The sequence below is a fragment of the Cricetulus griseus genome (assembly GCF_003668045.3).
Source record: "Cricetulus griseus strain 17A/GY chromosome 1 unlocalized genomic scaffold, alternate assembly CriGri-PICRH-1.0 chr1_1, whole genome shotgun sequence".
NCBI lineage: Eukaryota > Metazoa > Chordata > Mammalia > Rodentia > Cricetidae > Cricetulus > Cricetulus griseus.
This window is the reverse complement of record NW_023276807.1, coordinates 113,438,315-113,457,122: the sequence shown is the minus strand read 5'-3', so window position 1 is coordinate 113,457,122 and position 18,808 is coordinate 113,438,315. Positions and strand designations below refer to the sequence as shown.

Here is an 18,808-nt window from a genome sequence, read left to right as displayed (position 1 = left end):
ATACTTGTAAAAAACAAGAAGCAAAAAAAGCAACACAATAAATAAACAAAAACAGCAACAAATCTGCAAAAATCAACTTGTTTAAGGTTAGTTTCTTTGGATTATAAGATAAAAGGATTCATTGCTTCACAGCAGAGAAATCATGGCTGCCGGAATATAAGTTGGCTGACCACATTGCACCTGAGAGATTGATGAATGCTGTGCCCAGGGCCTTTTCTCCTTTGATTCAGTCCAGAAATCCAACCCAAGGGATGATAGCATACAGTTTTGGGTAGCCCTTTCTTTTTCAGCTAATCTTTTTGGAAATACCCTCATAGACACAATCAGAAGGGTTTCCATAGTGACTGTAATTGTGTGGGGCTAAGTATTAAGATTCATTACTACAGAGAAGTTTTTGATGCATGCTGGGAATTCTCTTGGTGGATGAAATCAGCATCCCACAACCAGTTCAGTTCTTGAGTCTGTCTGAATTTAATCTACCCTCCATCTATCAATCAAGTTTCTTGAGAAAAAATAATTGCATTGTCATTCTCGACTGTGATGGTTAGTTTAATGGTCAACTTGAGGGATTGCCTATGTCAAGTTGGCCTTTGGAATGTTGGGGGGAGGTTGACTTAATTGTCACAATTTCTATGGGAATACCCACCCTAAAAGTAAATAGCACCTCCTTGGTAGCTGGAAGAAGGAAAGCTCTCCATCTTGACCTTCACTCTTGCTGATACATTCATCCACTCCATTGTTGCTGCTTCTGATTCTTTGCTGATGGAAGAATCAGCTTCTTTGGGCTTCTGGCATAGGCTGAAGACTAACAAATCTCCAGGAATATTCTAGGCCTTTGGCTATATATTGGGACTACTGAGGCATGTATCCTTACAGAATGAACAGCTACCAAGTTCTCCATCTCACTGGTATGAGACAGCTATTGTTGAACTGCCTGGACCACACTGTGGAAGCCAATTTAACAAGCCTGCCTTTAGCACGTACTACTGCACTACTGCTATTGGAGAACACTGACATTCACAGGTTGTCCAGAACTTAAGTAACAATGTGCAAATCTTCAATGGCATGGGTACTATTCTAACATTGGCTTCATCTCTTTTTTTATTATTAAAGTATTATTTTTGTAATTTACATTTTGAGAGTTTTATACCTGCGTACTATATTTACATTTCCACACTTGTCCTCCACTCCCATTCTTCTACCTCCCTCTCTTATTCATGATCACTTAGGCTTAAATTCACCCCTTCACTGTTTCCACTTCTTCCCAGTTTCCTCTTATTTTTGATGCCAAGCATATTCATTTGCATAGCGTCTCTTCTACTTGCTATGATGCTTCCCAGGCTTTCTGCTTTGTCCTTCTGAAAGATCCTAAAGGAAGATCACAAGTGTCACCTACCTCCATGTGAAACCTTCGATTTCTGTAGTTGGATGAATTCCTACTCCTTCTCATTTATAACCCTGAAGACACATGTAATATGATGCCTTTGGTGTTTTCTGTCCCATCTCTATAGCTGATGACCATTTCCCATTCCAGCATGTTCTGGAGCTCCATGTTGTTAGTTTATCTTTATTTCTGTGATTAGTTCATTCTTGTAGACTTGTCTAATAAAATATTAATGATTGCTGGGCATTGGTGGCTCACGCCTTTAATCCCAGCACTCGGGAGGCAGAGGCAGGCAGATCACTGTGAGTTTGAGGCCAGCCTGGTCTCCAGAGTGAGTGCCAGGATAGGCTCCAAAGCTACACAGAGAAACCCTGTCTCGAAACCCCCCCAAAAAAATTAATGATTACAACCATAGTGCCAGATATAACGTTAGAATCAGATTATATGCATTAGTTTATATTATATTAGTAAGAACTTATTAAGAATGTAGGTACCATGATTCAAGGATGTCTGGTGAAACTCCAATGTTTGTCTTTGAAAACTGTACTCCTACCTCTTTTCCACTGGTAAAGAACAAAAACTTGAAGAGTAAAGCCTCCATGATCCCCTGGGCTTGCTGCTGGCATCCTGTTCAGTTACTAGAAAGCAGAAATTGTCTTTAGAGGTCTTTTCCCTTCTTGCACATTTCTGCTGCACCTTGCATGTGCCATTTAGCCCAATGTGTGTTGAGTGAAAGGCAGACTAAAAATGTAAAGCCCAGGCACTGGTAAGGAAGGCCAGAGAGGAGGCCCTGAAGAAGGCTGAGAAAACTAGCTTTTTGAAGAAAACAACGTTGAGTAGAAGGAACTAGCAAGGATATCAATGAACAGTGGAAAAAGACCAGTCAAGGAGAAAGTTGGGACCTTGGGTGACAAAGACCCTGGGGGAATGGAAGACAGGGAAGGTCCAGCTGCCATGAAGCCAGGGGTGGGGTCAACAGCTACCAGAGATGCCGGTTTTCCAAAGGAAGATGAAGATGAGAACTGGACTTGGTGAAACCTTCACTTTTGAAGCTTCAGGAAAATATTTCAGTGGAAGGCATTCTGTGCACTAATGTAAGCAATTCGTTTTAGCTTAGGTTCTGAGCTGAAAGAGCAGGGTGGCTGCTTAGGGCATCTAGAATAACTGTGGGAGGATGTTTTGAATTTAGCAATGCTCAAAATGCAAAGTAAAATGTAAAGAAGCATGGCTTCTTTACACCTGGCCTTCTACTTGCTTGTGCAAGTAGAATTTTCGTATTTGCACTAAAGGATTGATGAGTACTTAATTTTCTTCAGTTGTGGGTCATATGGAAAAGACTCAAAGCTGATCCCTCAAGAAGGAAAGGAAAGGAGAGGAAAGGAAAGGAAAGGAAAGGAAAGGAAAGGAAAGGAAAGGAAAGGAAAGGAAAGGAAAGGAAAGGAAAAAGGCAAGCAGAGAACTGGTGTTTAAGAGTCTGCATGCAGCAGGGCTGGAGATTGTAGACAATGAGGCAAGTGAGAAGGGCTAGACCAGGGTTCAAGAGAAACATCTAGAATGGCTTGAAGGGGGCGTGGGGAGAGCTGAGAGTGTACAGGATGAAGAGTAAAATCTAGGTCAAAAGTCTCTTTATCCCTCTATCTGTTCCTCCATTTCATTAGTCCATACCTCTTAAGCTCCCCCAATGGCTCTCAGGATGAGGAAATGCTGAAGACCAGTCAGACAAAGGGTGTGTGAACCTTTTCTCTAATACTTACACGCTGCATCTTCTTGCAGAACTTTCTTAGTTTTCTCCAGCCTCAGTTTTTGAATCTGTAGTATAAGGATAGTAATCAAATCAGTCCCAAAGATCTATTGTGAAAATAAGAGAATATTCTCATAACCTGAGTTCTGAGTCTTCAGCACAGAATCTGATTGGAGTAAATTTTAACAATTGGCGGCAAAATGTCACTTTTCATGTGGAAGTCCTCAGAGGAAAGAACATAAAAGGGACATAGCTGACCCAAAGGAAAATAAATTTTTTTAAATCTCTCATTGTTTGGCTTTCCAAGACAGGGTTTCTCTGTGTAACCTTGGTTGTCCTGGAACTCCCTTTGTAGACCAGGCTGGCCTTGTATTAAGAGATCTATCTGCCTCTGAGTCCAGAGTGCTAGGATTAAGGACATGTACCACCACCATGGCTTAGTTCTTCTCTTAAGTTATTTCCATCACAGCAGGACCTACACTTGAAATGATGTTGCCATTGTTGACCAGTCCTTCTCTGAGGTGTGTCCCTGACAGTCACTAGGTAGGGTAGCCATTCTGTTCTGCCATCTTCAGTGCTGCCTGTGCTCGTTAGCCCCAAAGCTAGAAACAAGTACCTCATAATTATAACTGTGCTTGAACATACAGACAAAGGTTCTGATAGTCTTTTGTTTACAAATCCTTAGCAGCAATCTTCCGAGATATGCTTTATCCCCACAAGAGAGCGGATAACTGAGGTAGATTCTGGAGCTAGCCCTCCCTATCCATGCAAATGTGGAAAGACTTGGCTCCACAAAGTTGTCCTCTGACTTCCATATGCACCTCCCCCCAACATACCATAACAGTATATACACTTTAAAAGGTTAATGCAGAAGAGATAATTTAACTGAGTAGAATGATGATGAATGGGTGTTTGTAGGTAAAGAAGGGACAAAAATGGAAATTTGTCACACACGAAAGAACGATTATTTCCTTTCAAAGATAAAAGATCGCAAATAAATAATAGTGGACAAATGAACGAATGAGAATGAATGAATGAATGAATGAATGAATGAATGAGAACTCAAGGTCTTCTCCAGCCCCAAGTGCCTGTGTAGCATAAATATAGAGAACTTGGACATTTTTCTACTGCCAATGAGATGCTAAAATCAAGAACATAGGATATGGTCAGTGTCTGTTTTATGTGCTAAACATGCCAATTGGAGAAAGGATGGATTGCAAGCAAGAAGACAACTGTCAATCTGTGGGCAGGAGGCCAGTTTGAAGGCTCTTGAAGGTACAAGGCTGCAAATGCATAGAGGAGGAGCACGGCTTGGAAAGTTGCATGTGAAGTTTTTAGGTATGAACAGCAAATATTTCTGTTCATACCTAACTGGGTGGGTTTGCAGGAACAACCCAGAGCAAAGCTTGCCTGAATAGGAGTACAGCTCTCCCACTGGATGGTGTTTGATCACTATTGGGCTTTACACACCTACCTAGGAGCTCCTTTGACCCTCATACTCAGATGAAGAGGCAAACACAAACTCGGGCAGGCTCTGAGCTCTAGGAATGTCTTTTCTGGGGGAATTTATGCACAAGGAACCTTTGGCTTTTACAATGGCCACCATTCTGAAACATAAATCACACTAAATTTGTTTGAAATCTATTCTTTAGGACGTTGTGTTTTGACAAACCTTGCAGCATATTTGGCCCATTTTGGGGGTTTGTAATGAAACCTGAAACCCAGCATGCTGGCCTGCCTAGGGGTCTCTAGACACATGTTCTGAGCAGCCTTAGAGTAATACCTCCCTTAATCCCTCCTGGCAAGGGAAGTGACTGTGCTGGCTTGGGCTGCTGGGATTTTGGAGTGGACTCTGCAAATGTTTCTTGAAGATGGGAGACAAGACTGATCAAGACAACAATTTGGGAACATTTTTACCCCTGGGTAAATTAACAGCACCTATTCCACTGTTGGCTAATGACTCTAAAATACCCCAAGCCGTGACTGGGGCAGAAAGTTAATTAATCTGCTTATTAAAAAGAAGAAATGTCTCATTTACATGCATTTGTATTCAGATCTTGCATTTATCTTGCTTTTTGGTGGTCCTTGCCCCCCCCCTTCCCCTTAATACACCACTGACTTAGCTAGAAATGAACTCTGTGCTTTTCTATTTTCTGGGGCTGGGATTTGTTTCAGTGTCATGTATCTGGTTAACCCTAGAGCCAGTACAATTGGATTCTTTTCTAGATCCCCCAGTTCTTTGTAGCAATCCCCCTATGGGCTATCTGGGGTTTCTTCCAGTTGTCATATACCACAATTAAGATGTATAGACTTGGCCACTCTTGGGAAGCAAAGACCTCACTCATCCCCATCAGAGTTGGGCATGTTACTTGGGGGACAATACATTAAACATGTAATTTCTTATTAAACTGAATTTTCCATGATCATTTTTGTAGAATGTTTTCTTCTTTGCTTTTCCTCTCTTATTGGGCAGTCTCCTTTTTGGATATTTTTTTCTTGGAGAATTAAAAGCCCATTGCTTTTTTGGGTGGATTTTAGATGGCTCCACATTCAGGTGGAAGTGATACTGTTTTTCCTAAGATTGTGCAGGAAACCTGAATTTAGTCCCCCTAAAACCACCTTTAAAGGGCTTGACTTAAGGCTTTGAGAGGACAGAAAGGGGGTTGGGCATATGGGTAGTTTGGAAGGGGGGAGGGGAATCTTAAGAGGACTAGTTATCTGAAGCACAGCAGGTACAGCCAAACTCTGTAGGAAGGTGAGAGCCCAGAGGAATCTTCCCAAGGGAGTGAATCGCCAGTCCAATTTGGAGGGACCAGAGTGCCAGTGTTGCTGTGTTTTGGAGTCATCCTATTTCTGATACATTACAACAGTGTGGCTTGTCAGGGGCGAGAGGCTCAGGCAGTAGATGAACTCACCTCTATGCTAACAAGCTTAGCAATCAGGCTGTGCAAGGTCTTTGCTAGAGGGGAAAAAAATTAAAACTCAGCCTTAGACCTCTTGTCAAACTAGGAGGAGAATTATATTTTTTGAACTAGTCTACAGTGTGGACAGGAAATGACCTCTTCACCAACTGCTTCTTTAAAAACAAGCAGTGTGCCTCTAGCTATCCAGCTTCTCAGCTTCTCTCTCTCTCTCTCTCTCTCTCTCTCTCTCTCTCTCTCTCTCTCTCTCTCTCTCTCGTCTCTCTCTCCCTCTCTCTCTCTAACTCCCTTCCCCCTTCTCCCTCCTCCTTTCCTCCTTCCTTTCCTCCCTTCCTCCCTCCCAACCTCCAACCTCCGCTCTCTCCCTCTCTGAGCTCCAGCGCTCCCTCCCCTCCCGCGCTCCCTCCCTCCCTCCCTCCCTCCCTCCTCGCTCCCTCTCCTCTCTCGCTATAGAGGGCTCCCACAGCACTTCCCAGCCAGTGTGTTCAGCCTGCCTGCCTGCCTGCCTCTGTGTGTGTGAGCTTGTGTGCGTGCGTCTACTTTGTACTGTGAAGAACACAGCCCATGTGCTCTGCATGGACGTTCCTGATACTCTGTTAAGCTTGATTTTCGACAAGCAGGCAAGATGTCCAGCACACCACATGACCCCTTCTATTCTTCTCCTTTCGGCCCATTTTATAGGAGACATACACCATACATGGTACAGCCAGAGTACCGAATCTATGAGATGAACAAGAGACTGCAGTCTCGCACAGAGGTAAGTTCTGCAACCTTGGCGTGTGTTTGTGGATTTAAAGGAAAAAAGAAAAAAAAAAGAAAAAAAGAAAAAAGAACTGTGCATGAGCTTTTCCTGGGATTCTTGGCTGAATTCTATGGGAAGTGTCCCACCAGCTACTACCACGTAGGTGGAAATAAGCGCAGCAGGATGAATCCACGAGTTTGAATGCTGGGTTTCCAGGGACAGTAACTCTTGGAGCTGGGGACAGTTTCTGCCTGCCGGGATCTTAGAATCTGGAAATAGACAAGCTAGCATTTGGTTCACATGCGGGGTCCCTAGAAATCCAGGTTGTTCAGAACTCTGATATTTATAGGCTTAGAGATGGTCCTGTTTGTTGAAATATAAATTGCTAGAGGTTTGTGAAGGTTTGCATCTCTCTCTCTCTCTCTCTCTCTCTCTCTCTCTCTCTCTCTGTGTGTGTGTGTGTGTGTGTGTGTAATATAACATATAATTGCAAATTCCAGAGGAAGTCTGTTTTGATCTGTACTTACTTTTTCAAGTGACTAAAATTGAGGTAAAAGAGGCAAGAGAAGAGCCCTACTCAGAACTCCCTGGGGGGGTGGGGGGGGACACGCACATGTTTGCCTATTTCTCTGTTAAATTCAGAAACAGGTTGATTGAGGAAGTGGGAGTTCTATGCTTTCTCCTCTCTCTGATGGTTGTGCCTCCCAGTGATTCTACCTTGGGACAGGAGCTGGCTCCCCATTCAAGCCAGCAACAGTTCTAGGCATTGGTGATCTCCTCCTGAGAGAGGGAGGCTGAGCATCCCAGGCAGTGAGCTAGTCCAGGACTTCTTCAGAACTTTCCAAATGCAAAACTCCAGACTTCTCGCTCACAATTTAAATATTTAATTTTTTTCTGGGCTGGCTGAGTGGCAAAGCATGCCACCAGTGCTCATCTGCCTGTAAGTTGGGACTTCGTGTTGAAGTGTTTATTGTAGGTGTGTCACAGTCTCTTGAGGAAGTAGAAGTCCTGGGAATTGAGTTTTCTCTGCAGAGTACAAATACCCAGAGGAGTCAGGCTACAGAGGTGTTGGGGGAATAGCTTAGGTAGGTATTTTGATTGAAGGTTGACTTTTAACTCTGAAAAAGGATTCGAATAAGTTTGTATGACAAAATAAACCACACTAGCTTTGAATTGTCTGCGGAGCCACAGAGAATTCCTGATGTTTAATGTATTGAATAGGGCTAACAAGATGTGACCTGCTTTCTGATTGGCTAACTGCTGGACAAGAGCTTGTTTTTTGTTTTTCTGGTTATTATTTTTTTTTAAGCCTGACTGTCTTTATCGCTGTTATTTTCTTTATATGTTAATGCACCATGGATGTTAAATATAATTTCTGGCACTGTGACTCTTTCTAGAAGCCAGAAGCTCCTGTACAATGTAAACCTCTTACGTTTAGAGTGTTTAGAGTTCTTGGCAGTAAACGGTTGTGTGTGTGTGTGTGTGTGTGTGTGTGTGTGTGTGTGTGTGTGTGTGTGTGCGCGCGCGCGCGCGCGCGCGCGTGTGTGTTCAATGTGTTGTCTTGTATGTGTGCATTACAGTTTGTGTCTTTAAATTTGATCTTTACAACAGTGTGTTGGAATCTTCAGTCCCTGTCTAAGCTACGTGTTGGCAGAGCCTGCTTTCAGAACTGGGAGGATTAGGAATGTCTTACAATTGAGGCATCTAGTAATTGCAATAAAACTTTGAATAAAAAAGAACAACTCTTTGCTAAGTATGACTATTTCTTTAAAAAATTAAAGTGACCACAGACCTGATAGCTCAATTCTTGAACACAGGATTTAAAGATATAACCTGTGTCCTGCTCACTTAGAAAGTTGTTGAGGCCTTGTGGAGGGTGTCTTTCACCCTCATGTGGGTTCAGCCTGGTAGTTATTCGTGGTTCTGGGTGCCTCTGAACCCTTCCACAGCCCTGGGCAGTTAGCTTTGAGCTGAGAGACCTCCCTTCCACCCTGGTCCCCATACAAATCCCTAAGATGGAGTAGATTCCCCACTGTTTCGTGTTTGAGATGTTTGGAAAGTGACCCATTAGTAGTATGCTTTCCCAAAATGACACATTAATCTTTCTTGAGAGCTAAACCCAGGAACTTCCAACTTTTGGATTACAGACTATGACTTTGAAATATTTTGCTCTTAGTAGAGCTGAAGAACTGGAAGGGGCAAGTTTGCTTTGACAAATCTTTGAGTTTTTAATTCATCCTGACAACAAAGTCCTGGAAACTATTTTTCAGTGTGTTCTGGAACTAACCTCCATACATGCACCCTCTTTTACAAGTAACTATCTACATAATTACATTGACATTTTTGTCTCAGTGCAAGAAATTTGTTTTCATAGCATATAAAAAGGGGAAAGTAATCATTAATTGCTTCTAATATATATGTATGTCTGTATATCTAAGGATTCACACCAAATATTAAAATTGGATATCAATATGTAGTTAGAGGAAAAAATAAGTATAAAAAAGCTATAGGTAGCTTTACCAATGGTGGTTATTTATGAAGCAGTTGTCCTGCAACCTGAATAGGAACTGCTTACTCTCAAGACATATTGCAAGGCTGACCCATCTGTTCACACAGATAATTAAATAGATTGTTGAGTGAAAACTTTTAGAATGTAGCCTGTACATACAATCATTAGGGTCTCATCTCACACTCTGTATCTTCCTTCTCACTCTTATATATGCATGGTACAGTACTATTTTTTAGCTCCTGATCTCTCTCTCTCTCTCTCTCTCTCTCTCTCTCTCTCTCTCTCTCTCTCAAATTTATATTCTCTTTGGAACTTGTACTTAGCTAAGCAGAAATTACAGAAAGTAATTCTAAAGATCACGAGAGAGAGAGAGAGAGAGAGAGAGAGAGAGAGAGAGAGAGAAGAAGAAGAAGAAAAGAAGGAAGTAAACTAGTGATAAACTAGTTGCTCACCCCTTGAGTGACTGACCTCACAATATTAGTCTGTGGACATTTCTTCCAATTGGATCAATGTCCTTCAGACGCTGGGTGATATTGGTTTAAAGAGCACTGGGTTGGGAGTTGGTCCTATTTCTAGCTCACTCACTAAGTAGCCGGCTTGGATTCTGGATCTCCTCACCTGCAAATCACCTGCTCTTTCCCTTGTATTTGAAAACTCAATGGTTTTGCCTTAATATCAGAAAGTATGAAGAAACAGAGTAAAGCCTGCAGACCTTGTGGTATTTAGCTCAAATTTACAAATAGTAATGAAAGAATCAGCTATTCCTGTAGAAAACTTGAAAGCTTGGATCCTGCAAGGCTTGGTACAGCTGGCCTCTGGATAGCAAGCAGGTCCTGGACTAAGTAAGTAGGTCTTCAATTAACATTTACTGACTAGCAAAGCTGGGCTTCCTGGAGATAAAAGGGGGGAAGAGAGAACTTGCCATGGAAACTAAGATAGCTCCGCATTTGTGAGGGGCCTGGGACCCCCTGAGGAGCTATTTGCTGTGAGAATCTGCCCCTGAAAACTCTCACCTCACATCCCCCACCTTTATTTCAGTATCATGAGGCTATTTAGTTCCCTACTCTTTTCGGTAAAGCAAGAGTTTAAGAGATTGGACCTAACTTCTTTGGGAAAGAATATGAGCCCATCACAACATAAACAACATACACTCAAATCTATTTTAACTGTGGATACCTGTGCCAGGAAATAAAATCTCTTTGCCACATTAACACCTTAGGAGATTTGGATACATGTGTGAAGTCCCCACTCCCACTCCCACCCACCAAGCTGCCTCACTCTGAAATAAAATTAAGAGAAACTTTGAGCTATGTGGCACTGTTTTGCATGGGCAGTGGAGAAAGGGTTACATCTTCCGCTTAACACTCTACCATAAATTGACCCCCATGTCTTCCAAAATCCATTTATTTAAATGGCTACACTGTGCAAATTTCTTCTGAAAGAACACGACTGACGACTACACAGTTATATAGTTTAATTTAACATGGTGCAGAACTCCAATCAGATAGGACATAAAAATATCTTCTAAAGATTTCAGGATTTGTTCTGTGAAAAGCAAAAACAAAAACAGCCATTAAAAAAAAAGAAAAAAAAATCCTGAAGTCTACACGGTGAAAGGCAAATATGAATAGTGAATATGAATTGGAGTGGAGAGTTGACTAATGTCGGATTATTGCAGAATTTAAGTGAGTTCATCAAGCTGAATTACACAATTCCTTATTACTGTAGATACATTTTCAATGTTTTGTTCCTTCAATGCCAATGGCCAAAAACTGTTTCCATTACAAAGATGTTTTTGAACTCTATTTTTTTCATGTTGTCACTGACTGATTTTAATAAAATTACGCAAAACACTAGCAATCTGTGGTATCCTTATGTTTTGTATTTTTTTCTTTTATAAACATCATACATCCTATTGCAAACGAGAAAACAGTGACTACAATGGAAAGCAGTTCACAGGAGGGTTTTATTATAATTATAGTGTTTAGTTTTACATGATTTATTACGAAGGCTTCAAAATGTTTGAAGACCTTGATATTCAAATCTACTGTTTTTCACCCTTCCTCAGCTCAACTCTCAAAGTCCCTAGGGGAGGGTGAGAGGGGAGAGGCGGGGTGCTTTGCCTTCTTTTATTTCAGCTGTATTTGTATATACTTAGTCACAGGGCTCCAAGTTGTAGCACCACATTTATGCACAGAAAAGCTCAGTACCTTGCTGATTTGGATGGAACCTGGTCTCAAGATTTGTTATGTTGGATAAGTAGAAAAGAAGAAAACTGTTGTAATACTTGGGTGATCTCTCCTCCTAGGAATTCAGAAGGAAACTTGCCAGTAGCTTGAGCTACATTATATGAAAAATTTTCAGTGTTCAGAAAAAAAAAGCATTAAGGACTGCCTCTGAAGGAGGTTGCGGAGGGGTGGGGGAGGGGCTGGCATTAATGAGAGCAGCCATTTTGAAAATGTTAAGTGAAACCAACAGTGCAGTTTTAAAAATGGGAACTTCCAAAACTCCTTATTTTTTAAGCCACTTACATGGCCTCAGAAAACAAACTACAGGGCTCCTGTACAGAGTTCCTTCTCCTAAGCCCCCACCCCCACCCCATTTTCTTACTATGGGAACTGTTTTTAATTAAAAATTGCTGCAAACTAACTACTTGTAGGGAGCCAAGAAGAAGAAGAAGAAAAAAAATCTTTCAACTTCCAGTCAACACAGATTCTTATCAGGTGAAATCAACACACATTTATGAAGTAGGATTTAAACATGATGTAGATATTTGAGCACTTACTTTTTTGTTTGTGTTTCAGAAAGAAATTAATTTAAATTGTGTGGAGAATGCTGCTGTAAGTCTTTTATTGCAACTATTCCCATTAACTTATTTTTCTGAAGGAGAACAGAGCACCCCTTTTGGGAGTAGGCAAACAGAACATAAACAGCTACAAACATCCCTTTTTTTGTAGCTATGGCATTTTATTTTTTTGTTTTGTCTTTTCATTTATTTGAGCCTAGAGTTTTGTTTTTGTTGCTGTTGGTTTGTTTTTTTTAAGACAGAGTTTTTCTGTGTATCATTGGCTGTCCTGGAACTCACTCTGTTGACCAGGCTGGCCTTAAGCTCAGAGATCTGCCTGCCTCTGACTCTCAATGCTGGGATCAAAGGTATGCATCACCACCACCCTGTACTATGTTTTCTTTTAATGTAAATTCTGGCAGCACCCATCAAAACATAGGCAAATCCGAATACTTAAAGTTCAGTTATTTCTTCAAGCATTCCCATTTTTTTAGGCAGTGACAGTTCCAGGGTCTGAAAATACAGGCTCTGGAAAGGGAGTGAGACCCTTTCTACAACTTTAGAAGCTTGTGATTGGGTGATGGAAGGAGACTTAGGGATGGACCTACCGGCATGGAGAGGTACCATGATGGATGAGTAGAGATGTATCCTGGGTGTTTATGGGCACAGAAGGAGCTCCCTGGAAGATAGTGTTAGACCCCTGGAAAAACTCTGGTCTCCGGGGTCTTAGCCCAGGACTGCGGTCACCCCAATCACCAGGCAGATTCGAAAACTTGCTGCAAACTGCATGAGGCTTTATTGTTTTTTAACGAGCTAAAGCTCGGGTCTTTCACCCACCCGCCATGGCAGATGGCTAGCAAAGACACTGCGAAGCGTCTACATAGAGATCTTATAGGGCAGCGTAAGGAGAGTGTCTAGGGGTACATACAGGCTCAGGATTGGTATAGCTCCAGGCTTGGAGGGTTTGCCCTTTGTTGATTGGCCAACTGGTTGTTATGGCCCATAGGCCCTCCCAGGGTGGTTTGCCATGCTCTTCGAGTCATTGCTGTGCGATTGTCCATAAAGCACACCCAGAGTCATAAAGCATAGTGCCACCAGCTAACTTCTGATTGGTTCCTTGTCACGAGGCAGGCGCCTAACCTCTAGTGACTAAGGCAAGGTCAGAAAAGCATGTGTCTGGCTGTTATGGCTGCCGAAATGGGGAGCTGGTCCCTTCAATAGTTGGGGGGATTATTACTATCTTTGTACTGTGTTTACTACGTTCCGACAGTTCTTGGTGAGGTAGGTATTACTGCTACGTTTCTGCTGAGAAGTAAACTGGGAAAGGGGGATGTTTAAATCATTTGTCTCAGGTGACTGCCACTCACCTTCAGAGGTCCTCCCTCTCTGCCACAGCACCTCTAGAAATAAGGCCTGCCAAGCAGGGGTCTCTTTGACCTGCACAAACTTTTTAATATCAAATTTTTTTTTAAAATCCCAAGATGTGTTGACTTCCTGAGGTGACTTACGGAGTAGCTACAATGCTACAACATATGACATACATGACTCTAGCATGAATTGGTTTAGAACAAGAGTCTAAGAAACTATCTGAAAGGTCAGAAATGGAAAATATACCTGGGGTATTGGAAAAGACTGAATTGTGTGCCTTATAGAAAAATACTTGATGAGTTCATTTTACCAGATGGGTCTCTGAAACTGTAAACTATTATGCATGTCCACTTGATAATTTTATTTTATTTTTTTTACTTGAAATACATACTTTTCTCTCTAGTGGTTGACTGCCAATGCTGATATTTGGGTTGTCTTTTTGTTGTTGTTATTGTTGTTGTTATTCATTGTGCTTTTGTGGACAATGTCTTAATGTATATAGCTCTGGGTGCCCTGATACTCATTATGCAGACCTTGGCTGACCTTGAACTTGCATCAGTTTTCCTGTTTCAGCTTCCTGAGTACTGGGTTACAGGCATGCCCCACCAGGTTTGGCTCTGGGTTAATTTAAACCGTAGCAGAATGAGAAAAGACAAGATTCCAGTTTTGATGGTTTCTTGGTTGGCAAGAGAAGCCAATGTATGTATTAGGAGATTAAATTGGAATTCAAATTTTGCATAGCATGGGCTTTCTTTGCAGATAATCAATTTAGAATAGGAGAGGACTAGGAGGAACAACTCCTATGTTTGAGTTTCTTCTTATCCTATTCAACCCATTCCAAAACTGTAGCCATTGTGTCTACTGCTAATACCTGTAGTTCTCTGTGGGAGAAGAGGTTTCTTTCCCAAGCTTGCAGCCCTCTTTAGTTGCACTAGAGACCATAGTCTTGATGGTTGATATCTGCCTCTGACTTGACATAAGATGAATCTTCTCCTTTGACCCTCTGTTGTGCTTTGTAGCATGGATACTAGTTCTCCCTTAAGAGATAAGGAAGAGAATGCAAGACTGTTTAAGTCCCCACAGGAACATCCTAGGATCTCCAGTGGCTGCGCTTTCTGACTTCTCACAGACAGTCAGGTTAGCTCTGTTCTGGCTGTGCATACCCTGGCTGACCACACCCTCTTGGAGGATCTGCAGCCACAGCCTGCATTTAGATCAACCCCATCACATTCCCTCTTCCTCCTTTGAAGTTTCAGCCTTCCAATTAAAAGGAGAGAAAGAATAAGACTAGATAGTGGACAGACCCTTGTCCTGGTGATGTTACGGTTGCCTTTGCCACTTTTCTGGAGGCAGGAGGCCTGTGCTTCCTGATTCCACTGATTCCACTCCACAGCACAATACCTTCTCCACACAGCTGGTATATTTGGTGTTTCACCTAGCACCCAGTAGAGGCTTCTAAGAGCCTACTCCAGCTTTAAGACCAACCTACTCATTCCCTTCCCTTTCCAGAGGATCTGCTCTTGAATCCATTAATTTTCTCAGTTGCTCAGTGTCTCATCTCAGACTTTGCTCTTTACTGGGGACTAGGCCACCACCAGTCTTATATAGAATAACATATCACTAATCGGAAATCTAATCTAGGTCAGAATTTGCCAGTGTCCTGTTCTTCTTTACAGGAGATCAATTTCTTAAACAAACAAACGAACAGGAAGGGTGGAAGTCTCAGAACATACAATCTCTGATGATTAACTTAAGTGTTCCCTTCCCAGAGAGTTGTTCCTTAATCTCCCTCAAGGTAGGGCCATTCTGGTCACTCTTCCTGTCACATGCCCTCTTCATTTGATACACAGGTTTCTTTGTAAGCTGATAGTTGCTGCTGCTGCTGCTGCTGCTGCTGTTAGTTGCTGCTGCTTTTGCTTCTGCCTCCTTCTTCTCTTCTTAATCATCATCTTCATAGTTTTATTATTTCCTTGGGAATTTCACATTATGTATTTTGATCATATTCAACTCTCACTCTCTTCTTAACTCCTCCTACATACACCTCTTCATCCCCTCCCAACTCCTGTTCCCACACTTAAAAAAAAAAAAAGAAACAAAGCAAAAAACACAAAAACTTCATCAAATTTGTGCTGACTTTATACTCCGGGGTATGAGGTTACCTAATGGATCGGTCCACCTACTGGGATGCTGGCATCCTTCTTTGTGCCTTCAGTTTTTGCTTGTCATGCAGAGTATAAGATGCTCTGTGAAGGTAGGGATGTAGTTGTCCTGTTTAATTATCTTGCCCATCCCCCCTGTATGTGGATGACATGTTGACAAAGGAAATTAAATTGTTTTGCTACTGTTTAGGGTGACACAGCATTTGCTCATAATCTTACACAATGTAGTTGCTTGAAGCTCCAGTTTGAGATGGCTCTGTGAGCCTGTCAGCCAGGGAAAAATTGCTGCCTATGGAACATGGTGATCTGAGACAAGAGATCTGTCTCTGTGAGCCTGGGTGGTGTGAGCCTGTTGCCAACATCCTGACTTGTGATTAAAAATAATGTTAGTGATCCTAGAGGTCTTACTTAATATGTCCATGACTTTCTTCTCCTCTCCTCCCCCTCTCTTCCTTCCGATATTCTTCCCTCCTCCAGTTCCCTCTCCCGTCTTCCACTCTTTCCCCCCTCCTCCTGTCCCCTTCTCTCCCTCTTCCCATCTCCCTTTCTTCTCTTCTCTTCTCTTCTCTTCTCTTCTCTTCTCTTCTCTTCTCTTCTCTTCTCTTCTCTTCTCGATCTACCTAAGGCCCATAGAGATTATATTTCCTAGATAATTTTGAATTTGTAAATCAAGGGCCACCAAAGAACTTACCTGAAGTGATTTGCACAACAGAAAATGTGGATAATTGCATCAGTTTATGGTGTGTTATAGTCTATAATAACTCCGTATTTGCTAATTATATGGTGTGCCTTTGGGGGGAGATGCATATCTCAATCATATTAGTGTTTAGCATTTGTGTATATGTGCAACTTCTGGTGAGGACAGCATAAAAGATTATTGTTGTTGATGTTATTTTGCCACCAGACCTTGTCTCATTTCTTGGAAAAGAGAGACTTCAACATCAATATTGCTTATAATGAAACAGATTTAGCCCCAAGCCTTGTGTCTGTCTCCTACTTGCTGTGAAATTGTGGGGAGTTTCATAACTTTTCTGGGTCCTGGTTTCTTAGACTGACTTTTACACTGTGAATGGCAGATGTTTGTAACATGCCTGGCATGGAATAGGTGCTAAATGGAGCTATGGTGACTGCAGTGATATACCTGTTCTGTGTTCTTTCAGTAAGGTAAGCACTGTGAGCAGTACAAAACACAGCTTGCTATCCTCACCTAACTTCATGAACAGAACTTGCTGTGACATTTCCTGATGTGTGTTTTTGGTGCCCTCTATGTATGTAACTTTTTTCTTAGGGCTCTTCCTGGCTGCATAGTAATGATGACACAATAATCATATACTGTCCTGTGGAAGAGTAATGGCTTGATAAGATGCCCATAGCTCCCCCAAGCCCCAGATCATGATTATCCCTTAGGATATCCATGGCTAAGTATTAAATGTTGACCAATATATGAGGTCATAGGTACTGTATCCTATGGGAAAAGACTGTGGTTCACTTCATCTAAGAACACAGTGGAGACAACTGAACATTGAAATGATCCTCTCCACCACTGCTTATGTGGGGCTGTCTAAGCAGCCATCCCAAGAGAAGGCTGGGGAGCACAGCACTGCTGGCCTTGATGGACCATTTCCTCTGAACAGGAACAGCTGTCCATATGCAGCCTACACCGGTTACTTAAAGGAGCTAGGTCAGCACTAGGAATCCAGAAGCACCCGCTGTGTGTCCAGAATGATAATAACCTTTCCACTAAAACATTATGGTCCCCTAGTTAGTCCTTCACACAGTAGACATGCACACTGTGATTCAGGAATGCACCAGGCTGTTCTGTGAAGCCTCACTCTGGACAGAGGGATCAGATTTGTTGTACTCATGACAATTCTTCCTGCTTTCCTTTGTATTGCAGCATCATGCTAACCTGTCCCCCAAATTTCACAATGGAGTCTCCTCAATTGTTTATAGTGAAGTCTACATGACATATATTTTATAATACTTCATTCATCAGACTTGTGATTTTTATTAAGAGTTCTGTGTTAATAAATAACTGTTATCCTCTGGAGATAGATAATGCATTGTTGGAATATATCAAATTATTTGTAGATTACATTCTTTTTGGTCTCTCTCTGTCTCTGTCTCTCCCCCTCTCTGCGTCTCTCTCTTGCTCACTACCTCTCTGAAGGGGACAGAGCTTGTTAAATTTTGCTTTCCAATGTATGTCACTTATTAGGACTCACAAGGATTGTGTTGTGTTACTGAAAAGTTGTATAGACAAGCAAAAGCTAAACCAATAAACCAGGCGGACCATTTGGCAGCACACACAAAAAAGCATGCATTCTTATGCTTCTTCATTTTAACCATGATTAACTTGCTGTTGGTCAAAATTTCTTACTTAGAACTGGAGTGAAGCAATTGTGCATATTACCAGCTTTTAAAGTCTCTGATTCGGCAAAATCTTTTGCTTTCAAGTGAGTGAATCTTCAGCTTTCCAGGCTGGAATAGATGTTAGAGGTTGCCTACCCCAGGTTTCTGATTCTGAAGTCTGGAGTCCAGACCCAGGTATGGCTTCCCTGACTGTGGTGAGGTCAACCAGGAGGCCCTATCAGGTTTTGCAAGACCTAGTCCTAGAAACTAGAACTGTCCTGCACTGCGCTTCTTGCCTGGGATCTCACAAAAACTTGTACTCACTCGCCAAGCTTCTTTTCTCTCTTTTAGCTTCCAAACAGCTGAAAAGTAGTTTTTCTCTGTAAAATGAAGATATTGATGCTAAAACATGGACAAATAAGTCCCTATATTTTAATCTAAGATTATTGTCTTTGCCAATTTATTTAAAATGTCATTGCATATGATTTCAAATATGTACTTTCAGATTTTAAAAGCAACTGCACATTGTCATTGTAAAGTATTTGTAAAATACAACTATGATAAGATAGTAAATAAATATCCTTTTTGATTTTACCATACAAAGATTGCTGTTAACATTTTGGCTGTTGGATTTAAAGCATCCATACATATTCATACATATACAGACAATTTTCTTGCTTAGGAACACATTTAAGCGTTCTTTTTTTTAACTTTTGTAGTAGATGTTTTGTTGATTTGTGTATGTGTACAGATTAATGTGTACCATACATGCCTATGGAGGTCAGAGGACAAATGGAAGCAGCCAGCTCTCTTTCCACCATGTGGGTCATGGGGATTGAACTCTCAG

The 18,808-nt window shown here is 41.7% G+C and overlaps 1 protein-coding gene across 6 annotated transcripts in view; it reads left to right on the top strand.

The window, feature by feature from the left end:
- Window positions 1–6,671: 6,671 nt before the first annotated feature.
- LOC100773655 (LIM domain-binding protein 2) overlaps window positions 6,672–18,808 on the top strand; it is a 344,587-nt gene continuing 332,450 nt past the window's right edge. For all 6 annotated transcript variants that reach the window (XM_027386989.2, XM_027386988.2, XM_027386986.2 and 3 more), the window contains exon 1: window positions 6,672–6,803. In XM_027386989.2, the coding sequence (XP_027242790.1) occupies window positions 6,672–6,803 (132 nt within the window). The remainder of the gene's footprint in view (window positions 6,804–18,808) is intronic.